The sequence below is a fragment of the Falco biarmicus genome, chromosome Z (genome assembly GCF_023638135.1).
Source record: "Falco biarmicus isolate bFalBia1 chromosome Z, bFalBia1.pri, whole genome shotgun sequence".
In the NCBI taxonomy this organism is placed as follows: Eukaryota; Metazoa; Chordata; class Aves; order Falconiformes; family Falconidae; genus Falco; species Falco biarmicus.
The window spans coordinates 70,161,796-70,180,419 of record NC_079311.1 but is presented as its reverse complement, the minus strand read 5'-3'; the positions used below and the strand labels follow the sequence as shown (position 1 = coordinate 70,180,419).

The 18,624-nt window shown below is 39.7% G+C and overlaps 1 protein-coding gene across 1 annotated transcript in view; it reads right to left on the bottom strand.

Annotated features, from left to right (window-relative positions):
- OXCT1 (3-oxoacid CoA-transferase 1) overlaps nt 1-18,624 on the bottom strand; it is an 86,114-nt gene that overhangs the window by 19,724 nt on the left and 47,766 nt on the right. Inside the window, exons 9-13 of the mRNA XM_056324654.1 lie at nt 17,938-18,049; nt 17,362-17,456; nt 16,637-16,685; nt 15,020-15,092; nt 14,172-14,247 (exon numbers count right to left, since the gene is read on the bottom strand). Of these exons, the coding sequence (XP_056180629.1) occupies nt 14,172-14,247; nt 15,020-15,092; nt 16,637-16,685; nt 17,362-17,456; nt 17,938-18,049 (405 nt within the window). The remainder of the gene's footprint in view (nt 1-14,171; nt 14,248-15,019; nt 15,093-16,636; nt 16,686-17,361; nt 17,457-17,937; nt 18,050-18,624) is intronic.

Sequence of the window (18,624 nt, the reverse complement as noted above, 5' to 3'; positions counted from 1 at the left end):
CCATAATTCTTCATCAGCAGTTCTTTCTAACTCAGTCCAAATAATCTTGGGATGCAAGAGGTGGAAATTAATGGATGTGATGGATTTGGGTTTTTTTTTTTTTGTTAAGATACTCAGCCCTTCTGCTTCATCACAGCCATAAAGCCACACAAAATTAGCAAAATTTCTTATAATGCCTACTTATTGCAAAATGCATTATTTTGTTATTATGATGATGGGGCATCTTTAAGAAAGTATGAGGGAAGGGTACATATTTTCTCATCTGATGTCTTCATATCTGAACATCATTTGAGTGATCAAAATATAATATTAAAGAGACTGAGAAAGCAGTTTAGCCTAACAGTAATTCCTAAACAGGATCCTAAACCTTCCTGTTGGTTTGGTCACTTGTGGCATCCAAGACAGCCTGTGGTATTCCAGCAGAAGCTTATGAGTACTCCAAGATGAGTGAGACAGTCAAGATGTTTTTCAAGAGAAGGTGAAGTCTTTCCACAATGGTATTGCAAGTTAGAAAGATGCTATGGCAAGCAGGAAGCAATTCAGAAGAAAATCCAAACAGACTAAAAAGAGATGGCTGTGAGAAAAGAGAACTCGGCAGCCTTCAAACACTGTTAAGGTCTTGCACCCATGCTGGCATTTTACACCTTTCCTCTTCATTTCCAGGAGGAAGGACTTTCCTTCCGTAACTGAATTTTATAGCTACTCCCAACATCACAGGACAAAATGCATCTGATCTGGTTATGTTAAAAGAACATAATTTTTTTTGAGATAAATAGATATCACATCAACAGTACAGCAAAGCAGATGCTAAAAAAAGCAGAAAGAGTGAAAACTTCTAAGTGGTAAATGCAGAATGTGAAGGATTAGAATGCAGATGGAAATAAAAACTTGAATAATCCCATTTCAAATTGAATATCAAAGGACAGCCCAGGTGAAAATGTGTACCTGTTTGAAAAGGAACTGAGCTACTTCCCTGTTGACAGTCCTTGCCCATATTGCCAACTGCCCTAATATGGTATTAAATCAAGAGAAATTTCAGATTAAATACTTTTTCCTTCTATTAAATAAAAGAAAAAATACATATGCCTAACATTATGCTCAAAGTTAGTAAAACTACTATTTCAAAAACTCTTACAGAAAATAATGAATGCTTCTAGTTTAAACTACAGTCTTTACGCAGGCTCCCCATTCAATCAGAATTTTCAGGCATCCCCTTGGAAGACCTTGAACAAGCTAGCTAGGATGACAAGAGTAGAGGTTTTAAGAATGTCAGTATTGTCTCTGATGGCCACAGAAACAGATTAGGTGGCAGGTACAGAATCCATCACCAGTCTCAGCTTTCTTAGGAAAGGAAACTATTATATCAGGCCAGGGACAGCTACTAAAATTTAGAGTAACCAGAACAGTATGAACTCCACAGAGAAAAGCAGAAATGAAGGTAATGCAGTGGATGGATACAAGATACTTCTTTCACCACCATCAATATTGCTAACACTGCAGTTAAAAGAATGAACTTGGGACCACTGCAAAGCTTTCTGCTCTGTCCCTCTCTGCAGTGGTGCATATTCACTACTAACATACATCAGTCACACAGGTCTTCCTCTCTATATAGGTACTGTCTGTCTTCACAGACATTCAGCTTCAGGAGCACATTCAGCTTCAAATGACATGCACAGCACAAGTAGGAGGTCATCAAGAGCCACATATAGCTATTTAACAAAAATATCCCATCACTTGTTGTGGGATTAAATGTCGTTGGTTCACAGTTTTGGGGGAGTGCATATTAGCACAGACCTTAGCTTTGTACAAAAAGGATACTGACCAGAAGGTAGTATTAAAAAAATATGTACGCATAAATCTACTCTAAGTACATAAAATGTAGATGACAGTCCTTTGGCCATTGCTAAATCCTGCCCAATGTTTAAGGTACATTTACAGTTGTTTCTAAAATGAAAGCCACAACTCTTCCAGATTTCATTCTCAGTTTCTTCAGTGAGAAAGACTGAAGACTGTACCAAAAAAGATGGATAAAGCTGAAGATTACAGTGTTCTGAAACACACTTCCTTGTGCTATTTTCCACTGATTTTATGTCCTTATATGGCACAATTACAGAATTATTGTAATTACACTGTCAACTATGACAGCTAGATTAGATTCTACTCTGAGAATATGACTGAATAAACATTACCATGAAATGCTGGGAAATCATTAATGGGATTTTTATCTCAGAGTTGATAATGCAACAACACAACAAAGAGTTAATACTGGCTAAATGCAACAAAGCTGAGCACGCCCTACATGCACAAAAGGGTGAAGATATGTTCAAAATAAAGATTTAGTTGTATGGTTAAGCCATACAGAAAATGACCTGATTTTCAAGAACACTAACAGATATCTCCTAACACACATGCACACATAATAAAAAGCAAAATTAAGAAGTATATTTGAAAAAATGGAATGCAAGTTCTTGAGTGACTGATACTTCTTGGCAAAATCTATTAATAACTCTTTCCTAAAATGTAGCATACACAAATATGTGCACTAACTATATTTCTAACGATATTTATATTTTCACTTTCTATAACCAGAAAATTAAGGCAGCATAAAATTGGTCAGATTTCATTCCTTAATTTTCTCATATAAAACTGATTTGAAGTAACTGTTGGCAATAGATTTGAGCGAATGAGTGAAATTGAAATGAATACATTGAGAAACTGCATCTCAGGAGCAACTCAAAACAGTCTGTAACATGCTTGCTTCACTGAAATGGATTTGCTTTACAGTGATGAATGCCATTTCATTGTAATGGGACAGTTTGGGACAGCCTTCCATTTACCTTTGCACACTATTTCCAAAACACAAAGGTTAGCATGTAATAATTAAATATTACTGCCAACATAATACTAGTCTCACTTGAAAGTGATGGTTCCATATAATAGTCACAATTATTACCACTAACCTACAGATCAGGAGACTTTTGACATATGCTTGTATTTTCGAGACAGGCAGAACTTCTTCAGCTGCTGTCATTATATAGATGCCTAAAGCAGAGCTGCCATCTCCCACATTGAAAATTTAGGAGAGTATCAATAAAATACAAACAGTGAGCTCTTACATCCCTTCCATGCAGCCTGAAGAGAAATAAACACAAACAAAACTGATAGAAAAAGCCCTCAAAAAGGTGGAAGAAATACAGCTAACACAATACAGTCCCTTTCTCCTTTGAGGCTTCAAGACTTTTCCAATGGTGGTGATAACATGCTGCGAGGGCTCTGCAGGCTTCCAGGCATGTGTTTGTTGGGAAAGAAGCAGTAAGCTGATATACTACTGTGGGCTTCATTCCAAGACACATGATGTCTGCAAAAACCTAGCATCTCATCATATTAAAATAATATCCCATTGAAATGTAGATCTTCAAAGAGGCTTTAGGTAACTGCAGGTCCTGTCCTTCTCCTTTGTTCAGCTATTGCTGTATAAGCCCCACATGTCAGGCTTGAGAGATGGGCCCATGCAAACCTCATGAAGTTCAACAAGGCCAAGTGCAAGACCCTGCACCTGGGTCAGGGCAATCCCAAGCACAAATACAGGCTGGGCAGAGAATGGATTGGGAGCAGCCCTGAGCAGAAAGGCCTGAAGGTGTTGGTTAGTAAGAAGCTCAACATGACACAGCAATGTGCATTTGCAGCACAGAAAGCCAACTGTATCCTGGGCTGCATCAAAAAAACCATGGCCAGCAGGTCAAGGGAGGTGATTCTCCCCCTCTACTTGACTCTCATGAGACCTCACCTGGAGCACTGCATCCAGCTCTGGGGCCCCCAACACAAGGACACAGACCTGTTGGAGCAAGTCCAGAGGAGGACCATGAAAGATGGTCAGAGTCTGCCTGGAGCACCTGCCCCATGAAGACAGGCTGAGAGATTTGGGGTTGTTCAGCCTGGAGAAGAGAAGGCTCCAGGGACACTTTATAGCAGCCTTCCATACCTAACAGGGATCTACAGGAAAGCTGGAGAGCGGCTTTTTAGTAGGGCCTACAGTGACAGGACAAGGAGAAATGGCTTTAAACTGAAAGGAGGTAGATTTAAATTAGACATTAGGAAGGAATTCTTTACTGTGAGGGTGGTGAGGCCCAGAGAAGATGTGGATACCCCATCCCTGGCAGTGTTCAAGGCCAGGTTGGATGGGGCTTTGAGCAACCTGGTCTAGTGGAAGGTGGTTGGAAGCAAGTCTGGTGGAAGCAGGGAGGTTGGAACTAGATGACCTTTACAGGTCCCTTTGAACACAAACCATTCTATGATTCTGTGATTCTGTGTCCTAGACATCAGACAACTTGCCGTTACTATTAAGAGAAACACAGTCACTGAGCATATTAACCTGTGTGTTTTCTGTTCATACACAATTTAGCTAACTTGTAGTGCTTAATTTCACAGGTAATAGTTAAAATGTTTCTCAAAATTTCTGGCATTGTTCTACAACTTGAAACAAAACAGTGACAGTTTGATGCACTCAGTGCAACAGAAATATTAGAAGAAAGTTAGTAGACAGTGTGTTTGGATTCAAAATGAAAATAAGCCTTGTGCAAAGACACTACTACTCAAGCAAAGTGGCAAATAGCCTGCAACAGGGCTCCTTGGAGAAGACCTACAGTGTTCTCAGGCATTCAGGGATATGTGTCCTTTCTCTCATCATTAAAAATGGTAACTTCAAGTCAGAAAAGCTCTTGCTGTGGAGCTCTCTGCTCTCAGGTTTAGCACTACAAACAGTAATTAAAAACAAGAACAAAAAACCCTCCCACAGTCACACACTCAGCTGGCCTCTGACAGTTTACTTTCATTTATATGTTTCTACCAACGGCCATGCAGTTCACCTCATAGTGAAAGCGTTAAAAACCATGCAAAAGATGTACGTTGAAGCTCGGCAGAGAAACCACCAGTAATGTATAAAATTATACTCCTAGTGCTTTAGGTTATACTGACCTCTACAGATCATAAATTAAAATATTATTTTAAAAATTTGCATTGGGTTTCCTCATGTCTTCAGGTAATGCTTTTTGATAAGGCTTAGAATTTTTGTATAATTTTCTTTCAATTTATTTAATTATTAACACTTAAATCCTTTAGCTTTGGCTACTCCAGCTCAGAGCATTAAAAATTAAGGCTGCTGCTTCTAAAATTCAGTGATAATATATTTACATTTTCCAAAAACAATCCAGATCTATCTATGCAAACTGCATTACCCTGGACAATTTACATCACCCTCGTTCCCAGTCCCTTAACTGCATTACCTTAGCTACCAAAACATGAATTTTATACTCCAGCAGAAGAATATACAAGCTAATATTCTTGCTCAAAATTGTATTTTTTATATTATTTGTAGGGAATAGAGATGTTAATAATATCAGTCCCAGTATCATCCCTGAGGCTGCTGCTTCTTAAAAGAACTGCTAAGCATGAGGCTCTGAGCCTGGTGGTTTAGGAAATTGCCAGTTTCCTTGGCACCTTTGCATATAACTTGTCTGCCCTCGTGGACTTACACGTGACCAATTTACTTACGAGTCCTCAGTTGCCTTCTACGATGGGCACTATCCACCCTTCCTCAAGTTCTACCACTAGCCATATAGACTATGCCACTGAAGTCTAAGGCAAAGATGTTGAGTACCTCAGCAGAATCATAGATTCGTTTAGGTTGGGAAAGACCTTTAAGATCACCAAGTCCAACCATAAACCTAACATTGCCAAGTCCATGACTAAACCGTGTCCTTAAGTGCCACATCTACACATCTTTTTAATACCCTCAAGGATGGTGACTCAACCACTTCCTTGGGCAGCTTGCTCCAATGTTTCACAACCCCTTCCATGAAGAGATTTTTCCTAATGTCCAGTCTCAACCTCCCCTGGCACAGCTTGAGGACATTTCTTCTTGTCCTACTTCTTGCTGCTTGGGAGAAGAGACTGACACACATGTTGCTGCAACCTCCTTTCAAGGTAGACAGCAGTAAGATCCCCTTTAAGCCTCCTCCTCTCCAGGCTGACCCCCCCAGTTCCCCCAGCTGCTCCCCACCAGCCTTGTGCCCCAGCCCCGGCACCAGCCCCCTGCCCGTCTCTGGACACGCTGCAGCCCCTCTGCGTCCCCCTGGCAGTGAGGGGCCCAACCTGAACACAGGAGTCGAGGGGCGGCCTCGCCAGTGCCCAGTGCAGGGGGACAGCACTGCCCTGGCCCTGCTGGCCACGCTGTTCCCGGCACCAGCCAGGGTGCTGCTGGCCTCCTTGGCCACCTGGGCACACGGGGGGCTCATGCCCAGCCGGCTGCCGACCAGCCCCCCCAGGCCCTTTCCCCCCAGGCAGTTCCCAGCCCCCTGCCCCCAGCCCGCAGCGCTGCGGGGGCTGGTGTGACCCACGGGCAGGACCCGGCACTCAGCCTGGTTGAACCTCACACAACTGGCCTGGGCCCATCGCTCCAGCCTGCCCAGACGCCCCTGCAGAGCCTTCTGCCCTCCCGCAGATCAACGCTCCCCCCAGCTGGGGGTCACCTGTGAACTCACTGAGGGGACACTCCATCCCCTCGTACAGGCTGTCGATAAAGCTATTAAACAGAACCGGCCCCAGCACGGAGCCCTGCGGAACACCACTGGTGACCCCTCGCCAGCTGGATGTAACTCCATCCCCCACCACGCTCGGGGCCCGGCCAGCCAGCCAGCTTTATACCCGGCGCAGAGTGCACCTGTCCAGGCCACGAGCAGCCAGTGTCTCCAGGAGAATGCTGTGGGAGATGGCGTCAGAGGCTCTGCTAAGGCCCAGGTAGGCAACATCCACAGCCTTTCCCTCATCCACTAGGTGGGTCATTTTCTTGTAGGAGACCAGGTTTGTCCAGCAGGACCTGCCTTTCACAAACCTGTGCTGGCTGGGCCTGATCCCCCAGTTGTCCTGCACGTGCTGTGTGATGGCACCCAGGATGATCTGCTCCATAACCATCCCTGGCACCGAGGTCAGGCTGGAGGCCTGTAATTCCCCGGATCCTCCTTCCTGCCCTTCCTGTAGATGGGCATTACACTGGCTGACCTCCTGTCTTCTGGGACCTCCCCAGTTTGTCAGGAGTGCTGAGATATGATGGAGAGTGGCTTGGTGATCTCTTCTGTCAGATCTCTCAGTACCCTTAGGTGGATCCCATCCTGCCCCATAGACTGGTGCAGGTGTAAGCAGGGTAGAGATCAATAACTGTTCCCTCTTGGACTGTGGAGACGTCATTCTGCTCTTCCTCACCCCTGTCTTCCAGCTCAGGGGGCTGGTCTTACTGTTAAAGACTGAGGCAAAGAAGGCACTCAGTACCTCAACCTTTTCCTCATCCTTTGTCACCTTGTCTCCCCCAACATCCAACAGAGGATGGTAGATTCTCCTTAGGCCTCCTCTTGTTGTTAATGGATTTATAGAAACATTTTTTATCACCTTTTACAGCAGTAGCCAGACTAAATTCTAGCTGGGCTTTGGCCCATCTAATTTGCTCCCTGCATAACATCGTGACATCCCTGTAGTCCTCCTGAGTATGTTACCCTCTCATTAATGATATGCTTCATAGTTATACTATTCACCTTTAGTAAGTTTCCACCTACTGAAAAGTGATATCACAGACATTTCATCCGTTTTGCTCTTTCAGATTTACCAACTGCCAGCTGTAGGGCTTCTCCATTACTGGTTCAATGGTTCTTCAGTCATATCAGTTGTCACATTATTGGCTAGGGAATGTACAGAAATGCACAGTAAGAAGGCAGAGTCCCTGGTGTCACCAGGAGACATTTCAGAAGTTCTAGTGTTTTGTTTTGACCTATGCCCAGCCTCTGATCCATGTCACAATGGCAACAAGAGTCATGTAGCTTCTATTAGGAAGGCTGTAGAAAATAAACCAATACTTCATAGTAAGATGTAGCCACCAGAAGAGCAGCAGAAACTGTTCCATGAAGTGCTTCTATTCTGAGGGTCTCAAAAAGTCACTGGTAGAAGAACTACAAACAAATCACATACAGGCAGGGAGATGTGCAGTCAATCCCACAACCTCTAAAATCCCAAGTGAGACAATCTAAACTGCCACTGCAACCAGGACTGCTACGACAGTGCATGCTCATGCTGCTGCTCTGTAGATGCAGTGAAGCTGCTGGCTGGCAGAAATTTCTGACAGTAACTTGCGAAACACAGATAGGTCAGCTACTGTGTCCCTCGCTCATGAAGCAAAATGCGTCTCCATCCAGTAGCTCCCAGCAGCCGTGGGCTCCCATCTGCTCTGGCCTCTCTGCCCTACTGCATGGCTGTCTCCTCAGCGTTTCCATCTCTCTTAGCTACCTTAGCTCTCTGTTCCCAGGGGTTACTCAGAAGTTTCCCACCTCCTCCTCCTCTCCCTTCACAGAAACCCTTTTGTTAGTTAGAGAAATACCAAAGGAAGGAAGACAAAAAGTCATTAAGTATTAGTGCTTAATGGAATAAAATTACCAGTAAACACCAGTGTTGAGGAAATAACTTCTGCCTAAATGAACAGCACCGTTTATTGCATGTGCTTAAAATAGTCTTATCCTCTTCTTTCTTTACCCACAGGATTTTCCTCTCCATTAGAAAATAGCAGATAAGAGCAAAGGGCTGTAACTATTGCAATGAGCCTTCCTTAGCTCAGTTCCTAACAAGTGCAAGTAAATACACATATGCATGATCTAGACCTCAAGTGTTATCGAGCTCTTATGGAACAGAACGGACAGCTTCAAAATGGTGCTTAGCCAAAACACAAAACTTAGGAGTTATTACTTGCCTCTGAAATAATGGTGAATACCATAATTCCAAGAACCCAAAAGCTACAGTGTATAAGAAATACTTAAATCAATCCCAAACACACAGCTACATTTAAAACATTACAATGAAATACAGCTTAAAGTTTCCTTACACTAGTTTTCAGCAAAATCGATCTTTGTATCACCCTACACAAATCCTGTAACTAAAAAAAATGTATCTTGCTCATAATTCAACTTAACTGACAATAACATATCATCTTACAACAAATCAACTGCAACAAATAAGATATTTGACAACAAATATCTTAAGGGTGGGTGTCAAGAGAACACGGCCAGGCTCTTTTCAGTGGTGCCCAGTGACAGGACAAGGGCAACAGGCACAAACTGAGAACCAGGAAGTTCCACCTGAATATGAGGAGGAACTTCTCTACCTTGAGGATGACAGCACTGGACCAGGAGGTTGTGGAGTCTCTTCCTCTGGAGACATTCAAAACCCACCTGTATGTGATTCTGTGCAACCTACTGTAGGTGAACCTGCTTTAGCAGGTGATTGGACTAGATGATCTCCAGAGGTCCCTTCCAACCCCAACCATTCTGTGAGTCTGTGATCTTATTTACAAGAAAAATAGGAATTATACAGGAATTATTTACTTTTTAAAAAAAGAAAAAGCAAAAAAAAATGACATATCTATAGCCAAAACCAAGAAATAATTCGAAAAACAGAGTATGGTAGTTAATCCTTACAAAAAGTTCACAAAACATGGCCTTGGAGAAGGAGCAGACACCATAAATACTTCAAGCTAAGAAGTAACAACTTAAGCTCAAGAAGAACCAAATAGCTAATGACAGCAAACAGAAAATTACTTGAACTATGTGTGAACTATCCTAATTAGCATACTAAAAGATCCACCCTTGAGCCAAGAAAGCCCCCTACTAACAAAGTCCCCGCCCCCGCAGAACAGTGCTGTGAGAAAAAAAATAATGCTGTACTTTTAAAAGGAGATGAGGCCTGTAAGAACCAATCAAAATTGTTTACAATTAGTCATATTTAATTGTTCGAAGTCTATGTATACAATGTTTTGCTATGTGATGAGAGGTGGGCTAGCTTCATGGGTTTACTGCCTAGCACCCATCTCTGAGCAGACATGCAATAAACCGTTCTGTGAGTGGATAGGCTCTTGCACACTGGGTGAAGAACCCAGATTTGGGGTAACAGGAAAATCTGAATGCCACATGCTGGTTAATCCTATTTTAAAAGTCTGTACTATAGAATAAAATAACACATCAGTAAAGCAGATTAAGAATCACCTGATCACCTGACAAACATCTCAAAACAAAGTAACCAAAGGGAAATGACTGCTGAAATCAAGTATATTTACTCAGAAATACAAACTCACTGTAAAAGAAGTTTGCAGACAGCCAAAGGTTAATAAGCGTGGCAAATGACAATAGCAAAAAGACCCCTCATAGTGTAAGCTAGTAAAAAGGTACACCTCAAAGGTAACAAGACAAATAAAAGCTACCCAAAGTTGTATTTTGCACTTTCCTGTTTTGAAAACATACTTGTTATTCATGAATTTGGGGCCGAACAGAATGGAGAGACATCTTCATAAGCAAAATAAGCAATTTCAGATATGGAAAATAATGCCCTCGATTTGGATACAAAACAAACATCATCATCTTTTGAAGAAGATAAAGCACTGAAGGAAGGAATATAAAAGTCTGCACAGTTTTGAGAAAAATTTAGAATACAAGCTAAAGTTCAATGTTTCAAGAAACACATTTGTAAATGAATCTGCCTTATTAATGCAAAATACTGACTTTGTGTTTTGATAGTTCAGATCTTGAAAGACAAGCCACAAAACCCATCAGTAAATGAATTTCAACATCGTGATTGGAAAAATGAGTTTAAATTCTATATGGTAAATAGTATGATGAAAGAAAGTAAAAAGTGCACAAAGCTACTGGAAAAGCAACTATTACTTAGTTTACCCTGAAAGCACTGTGAATGCTGTACTTTTTGATCAGTCTAAATCTAGGACAAAAGCTAAAGTGGAGTTTTCAGAAGAAGTTTAGACTGCTAAATGTTTTGCTTCAACACAGGTGTTACTAGCAAGTTGAAAATATCACAAAAGTAATACTGATAGTCTCCACTTGTGACATATCTTTGGAAACTGGTGCTAACAGGAATCAAACAAGCTCTGGATAGTCAACTAAATACATTGGGAAAATATCCGTGGAAAATACCCTGATTTTGAAGTTTACCTGAATACAGCAAAAGTTGAATATTCACCATTTTCTCTAAAGATAACAGTGCGTGTACTCTGAACACATACTTAATTTCTGATTTAATACTTGAACATCAAAACATACTTTGTTGTATGAAATATAAATACATGTAGTTTATAAGTTCAGAAAATGCTTGTTAACCATGACCAAGTTTGTTAAACAGAAAAGACAAGCTATGAAAACCAACAAAAGTTGGCATGAGAAAATGGCAATACGTGTTGATTTTAACTGCAAGATTTAATTTAAAATGTCCTGCAACTCTATTTACAAATATTAGAATGAATAAACCCCCAAATACTGCTTGCTAAAAAGCTTTGGAACATAGCAGGCAAGTCTTAGGAAAAGCCAAAGGGAACAGAGCTCAAAACAAAAACAGAACTGGAAATACAGCACAATGGGCTTTTTTTTAAAAAAACAAATAAAAAAGTCACCCCATGTAAAATAAAACCAAGCAAGAAAAGAAGTGGTACATTGTTCCAGCTCATGATACTGCTTTTCAAGAATGAACGAACGCTCTAGTGAATAAATTTTAGATTCAGCACAGATGGAACTGCATGAAATTTTATATGCTGCGTTACCAATATGGTCAGTTGAAATTACTGGGATTTTTTTGGCATTAAAATCTACCCACTGATGATTCAGCAGTGCCTTTTTTCAAACATTTCAGCTTAATAAGCTATCACTAGACCTGCTTTTTTGCTGGTTTACCAGGAATACTTTAGAGCAGGAGTCTTTATCTATTATTTGTTTGCTTAGGTATTTTGAAGTATACACCTCTTACCACTTCAATTTACAAAAGCAATGACAAAGCAAACAAAGCAATTATTCCTACCTAAAATTCAGCCCACAGCCTTATATAGTGGCCACTTATATAAGCCACACTTACATAGTGACTTTCATTTTGCAAAAGTATAAAGAAAATGTCAGTCTAAGACAACCGAGATAAACAAAACCAGGATTTATCTGACAATCAAAATAAACATGTATAGATTAAAATAATCTTGCACTGAGCCTATAAGAAAATCTCTAAATACTATTTACAAAAAAAATATTTGAGCTTATACTAACAATTTACCTTTAAATATTTTTCTAATCTATCTTCAAAATTTTTACAGAAAATGTAATAATTCAGAATAATTTTTAAAAACCACTATGTAAGCAAGTAATTTCTACTTATATAAGACAACACAGCCACCACAAGTTAATGTGAAGAAAGTGCTTTCACAAAACCAGAGCTACTTCATCCAGTAAGAGTAGTTCTTAGACTGATATGAAGGAAAAAATACCCCACTCAGCTTCTCAGTGTCATATATCTGCAGTACTGGACTGAAAATGTAGACTACCTACCATTTATTTACATGAAACATGTGGCAAAAATAGTTTACTAAAAAGTTTGATTTAGCTATTTAAAATACATAATTTGAGTGACTTATCATACCTTTGACATACAGAGCAACAGATAAATCAGTGAACATCCATTTCAGTTACCCAAGGTTGCATGTCCTTGAAAATTTACACTATCATATTATTGCCTGGGCTCAAAGAGCAAACCTAGGGTTAAAAATGTAATTTGAATTATCCCTTGTATTTCAAAGTGTGTGGGGGTTCCTCTGCGGAGGCTGGTTTAATTATTTTGTGTTCTAGTGACAAGTTCTTTTAACTCAAGACAAAAAAAAGAAATTGGAATCGGACAATGCAAAGCTAACCAGTATCACCTAATGTACATCATATTGGACTCCTATGGTATGTCTGACCATCGGATCACGTTTAAAACAGAGTTCCATCAAAAGAAAAAACAGCAATAGGAAAGCACACATAGAATCCTAGAGAGATGTACTAACATCAGCCATTAATCTTCAGACTGTATTTTTCAGGATATTAATTGGATGACACTGCAAGCAGGAAAGAGTCTTGAAAAAGCTAGTACTTGTATCAGTGGGGTCTGAAAAGATCTAGCCAGCAGTGGCCTGTCCCAGTTCTGTGATGGTAAAACTGGGTTGTGCTGTGAGAACACCTAAGGAAGACTCTTCTTACGGATTTATCTCCTATGTGCCATACTCCAACCTAGCCATAACTCCTTCACATCCACCACAATCACACAGACACCTGGATTAGCCCTTGAGATAAATCCTTTCTCCCACATCTGCCTGTACAGACCCCGTCTTCGTCCCCTCTCACTGAAAGCAGCTTGTGCTCCAGCCACTGCTCCACGACTTGAGCACTCACAGGCCTGCTGGAGAAGTCACACAGACTTCTGGGCTCAACTAATGCTTCTCCAAGAGACAGGACATTCATTTTGGTTTCTTTCCTCCTCCACTCAGCTTTCAGTTTTCAAAGACTCTCCTGAGACCTTTAGCACTGCTCAGACAGAAATACGCCTCAATACCTTAAACGAGGATAAAAATAATTTCTAGAAATCTCTTATACAAACTGTATCAGAAAGTACCATATTGAAAGCTGTTGAAAATATCAACCTTGTAAACCATGTGAAAGATATGTACATTGTTCAATGTTAAAACATAAACTGTGTTCACAGAATGGCTTAATGTCATCAGCTGCTTAAATTACTTATATTTAAATTACTTATACTTTGCTTATTTTTCTACTGTTGAAACCCGTAGGACTATTCAAGTAAAGACAACAGTATGCTGCCTCCTAGATGTATGCAAAATGGCAATGCTGTGATTCTTTGACAGGACCACTGAGAAAAACAATACAGACTGTTTTCTAAGGTTTTATGATGAGCTACATGCTATTTCGAAGCTTTCTTCAAGTTCTTGCTCTAGGTACAACTACACAAGACTTGTCATCCTCAAGAAAAAGCATCAGCCCTCAGCAAAAAACCTGTGACATTTCCTTCCAAGAGGAACGAAAAAGGCTTATATAAATCATGTTTAGCTTTTCACAGTGTTTAGCACAAGCATAATTTTAAGGGGTGACTCCTGATTGCTTGGTGCAAGTGGTACGCAAGGAAGCCTGTTAACCTTAAATACTCTATTTAATGCTTTAAGCTTCACAATCCCTCTGCTTCATCCAATTTCTCCTTTGCCTGACCCCCAGCTACATTTACATTATGCTAAATATAGTGTACTGACAGTAGCACAAATGCCTACTTACGGGAATCATCCAGTTGGCCAGGTCACCGTACTTGGACACCTGCATAGCTCCAAGCATTGTCAAATCAACATGACCTCTGGCAGCAGAAAGTGTGTAATTAGTATATCATGTTCAAGTAACAGCCCACAAATCTTAACAAGCTTTTTTTCACATTCTTATTTCATCAATATAAAAACCGTGGCATAACACAGAGGTAGCAATCATTTTGTCACACATTTAGTTGGTTTTTTTTCCCCTCTAGATGTAGCACTGATGCAAATTTTTCTGCCTGACCACCAAGCCTCTAAAAATATTATTACTTTTGTCTGGTTTTGGTTAATTGCATGCACAGTCAATCAGCTCTGAACTCATACTTTTAAGTGCACTCTTTCACATATTTACATGCACTCATCATCTTTTCAGAGCCATTAGGATTTAGTGTTTGTTTGCATCCAACCTCCTTCCCGAAAAAACAAACAAGAAACAGGTGCAGACAGTGAATTTCCATTAGGGAGGTGGAATGAGGATCACAGTTGCAAGCTGAGCAAAAAGAATATACAGAGTGCAAGTACAGATTAGATACTTGGAAATGACCAAAAAGTAGTTTGTTAAAATATAGTTGTAAATGTGTTTATATATGGCCAGGTGATGGTTGACAGGAACATAACTACAGTACCTATTAGTTACACTGTTTTTCTATTTCCAATAGCTAGACCTAATCCTCTCTAAACCACCATAGATTAAATCCATGATCATTTTGCAGGTAGTTAAACGCTAACCACATTTCAAATAATTACTGATGACTTCAGTCACTGACTCAGTTTATTCTTTTCATGTTTCAAAAGATCACGGTTTGTGTTGTTACGTACCCTCTTATCATTGCAAATGATTCATCACTAGAGAAATAGGAAGAACCTGGAAGAACAGTGACTGTCTCCTTACCTGGAAAAAAGAAATAAGCTATAGTATGTATGTACTTTGTCTCTTTGACAAATGAAGTCACAGCTACTAACCAAGAAGTAATTTCTTTTTTAAAAAATTCCTCTGGATTATGTAGAACTATGGATCTGATTACACTTAGTATGTCACCTGTAAACCTAATCAATCATAATGAATTGTGAAGCACATCGGTACAGTTTTTAATAAGAGGATTGCCCACTCTTTGACCACCAGACAAGACATCAGTGACACTAAAGACGAAGAAATCTCTGTGGACTTCAGCTCTCTATTCACAGAGAAAGTGAGAGATAATTCTCTTTTGAAACAAAGACCGACCATCTTCAGGAGACAGGGAGGTTGCAAACAAGAGCAAGCAGACCAGACTGAATGGTCTAAAGTGATAGCCGTGTAGAATACAGAAAAATAAATGACAGATCTAATTTACTTCTGTTTTGTTGGAGTGCAGAAGAAAATGTACTTCTGTGTGTTGTACTGTTCTCTGCACAGTGGAATGCACAGGGAAGTGTCTTATTTTGACTCTGTCCAGAGCCCTCTCTTTCCTTTCCTTTCCTGCCAGCACTTTGAATCAGTCTAAGCAGCAACCTTGTGTACAGAGAGACTCTGGAAAGGTTTTTATTATAAGAAATAAGTCAAAGGTGAAATTCTAAACCAAGCATGGGAAACTTGAGAGAAAAAAAAAACCCAAAGACTTTAGCACCAGGATTGTGAAGAAAAAGTTAGTGTAACAACAAAGGGGAAGAAGAATGAGACAACATTATACAGATTCTAGAAAACAAGGAAAAAGACAATGAGATGAACTACAAGGGTGGGAAAAGGGAAGGAAACACTAGAAAAGTTAAAATAGAGACCCAAGTTACCTGCTTTAATTTACTGAGTTCACTTGGTGTCTATTATATGCCAAGACACTGTATGGAAATTAAATTTTGACACACAAAACAGTACAGGATTAAGGTCATACAAACGGTCTTGCAGTCAGATAACAAGAATTCACCATGCTAACATCCAGACTGGCTGAAACTACCTGAATTGTCTTACCCTATCAGGCACCCACCCAAGGCAGTGGGAGAGAGAACACAGCCTGCAAGCAGCAACAAGGAGCAAGAACCCTTGGATAAAGTGAAAGCTAAGTAGAAAGATGCAGGCTGAGGACCATAAACCTAAATTGTCAAACACCATTTTCTAGAAGACACAAGGTGAAAAGTAGCAGGAAAACAAATTCATGTTTGCATACAGGCTTCACAAAACAACCTCATTTCTGAAAAGGAAGATTTGACTCTTTATTGCCTGACCTGCAAGAGAGTTGCCTTCAGTAGCTACTAAAATGCATCAAAGCATAAGCTCTCAAACCAGAATTCTAAACATCTCCATTGGTCAAAAACAACCTTCACTTAAAAGAAGACAAACACATTAATATTTGTAAGTAAATGAAACAAAAGTCTGGGATCAAATACTGAATCGAAAGAAAATTTTTAAATTAACAATGAATAATCATTTTCAGTAAGTTAAATTTATTTAAAAGATTTTACCTGCATTAATCAGGTCTGGATCTACTTCATTTTCAAGTGGATAAGGACCCTGACAACAACATAGACATATGTCAGTTTTATATTAAAATATCTTTTGAGATACAATTAATAACTGCTATATTATTTCTAATGCTTTTTAGTGAAAACTGATCATCACAGACATGCATTTTTTTATCTGTAGCAGAGCAACATCCCTGATGATACAAGCCACAATCTAAATCAACTAACATCAGGACAGATGAGCATACTCTTAGAGGTTGTTAGAATTACTAAGCAATCACAAAGGGGGGGTTAGTCTGGTTTGGGGGTTGGGTTGGGTTTGGGTTTTCATTTTTTTGTTTTTAACCAAAGTGAAAGACATTTTTCAGAAAAAAGTATGTTGGTGCAACTTCATAAAGCCATACAACAATGAAAATACTATCCACTTTAAGATGTATTTAAAATTGTGTTTGTGAAGATTTAGAAGGTTTGGTCTTGCGAACTACTGAAGTTTCTGACTCCTTCCAGCAAAACATGTACTTAAGAACATACTTGAGAAAGTAGCTCTGTAATTCTGAAATAAGCATTTCCTTAAAAACTTCCTTGTGCTACAAGGGGAATTTTATGATCATGCAATGCGGCATACATTTCAATATGATTATAACCAAACTGGGGGTGGGAAGGGAATAAAACCTAGTCACTGCAAGGTAAGTACACTTCAATAAGTGACCACAATATATTCTTACCAAACCCAGGACTCCATTTTCACTCTGTAAGTGAACAGTTATGTCTGGACTGATGAAGTTACTGGCCAGCAGTGGAATTCCAATACCCAGATTAGCTGAAAAGAACCGATTAAGGCACAAACCAGTACATAGCTACTGCAAATTAGTAAATTTAAAAAGTTATCAATGTACTATGGTTAGAACTGTTCTCTTCACAAACACTTTCATCTTTAGTTAGATGGCTCATAATTGTGATGACTTATTTTGCCATTTGGACTGTCTAATTGCATTCTGTCTAATGCCTTACACGATAAAAAATCCACAGTGTAAGTAGGTTTCATTTCCAGCCTACATAACTTTTTCAAGAAATTCTTCCAAAACATTCAACAGCTAACAAACTCTCCAGATATGTCTAAATAAAAATTCCAGGTACCCTATGTCCTAACATCCCATCTATATCAATAGTGTGTTAATAAAATGAGAGAACCCCAGGCTCCAGGAAAGACAATGAGTAATTGGTAATTGTCTTAAACAAACCAGCTGTGGTTGTTATTCTAGTAAGTCATCACTTTAATCTACAGCACAGCTGAAGGATACCATACATGCCATCCTCAAACTCTAAAGCAGCCCGTCTGATGATCCTCTCCCTCACGTTGTCTCCTTGTTTTTGTTTGGCTTTTGAGTCTTCAGGCTTTCTAATTGATAAGCGCTGCAAAAGAAGAAGTAATCTTAAGTAAAGATTAGAATCCAGATTCTTGCTTCTCAAGACGCAAGAGCCTGATTTATGATTGCACTGATGTACTTGGTCTAAGAGTAACGTTATTTACCCATCTTCTAAAAAGACACGACCTTTTATTGTATCAGTTCAAGCTTATCTAAGCCAATGGAGTCATCAAATAACTCCAATATTAGCCATAGAGCACAATGTTATTTCTTCGTATTACTAAGGCTGAGAGAGAGCACATAATACGTAGACAACTGGTTAAGGCGGCATCAAGCATTACTGAGATTCATTACCCCAGAGATACCTAAGATTTGTAAAATGTCAGCCTAAAATACAAATACTGCTCTCTTTCTGCATTCACTTAATTCAGCTGTGCTGTTCTAGATCTACATGCATGAGACAGACAAATGCCAGTCATCTAAAGACATCTGGAGTTAAGCAATTAAGTTTTCAAATATAAATCTGTATATACTTGCACAAATCTGCCTGGAATTGTTTCCTGATATTTCTGGCTTTACATTGATGCTTTCTAAATCACATCTAGGTGAAAATGGTATGAC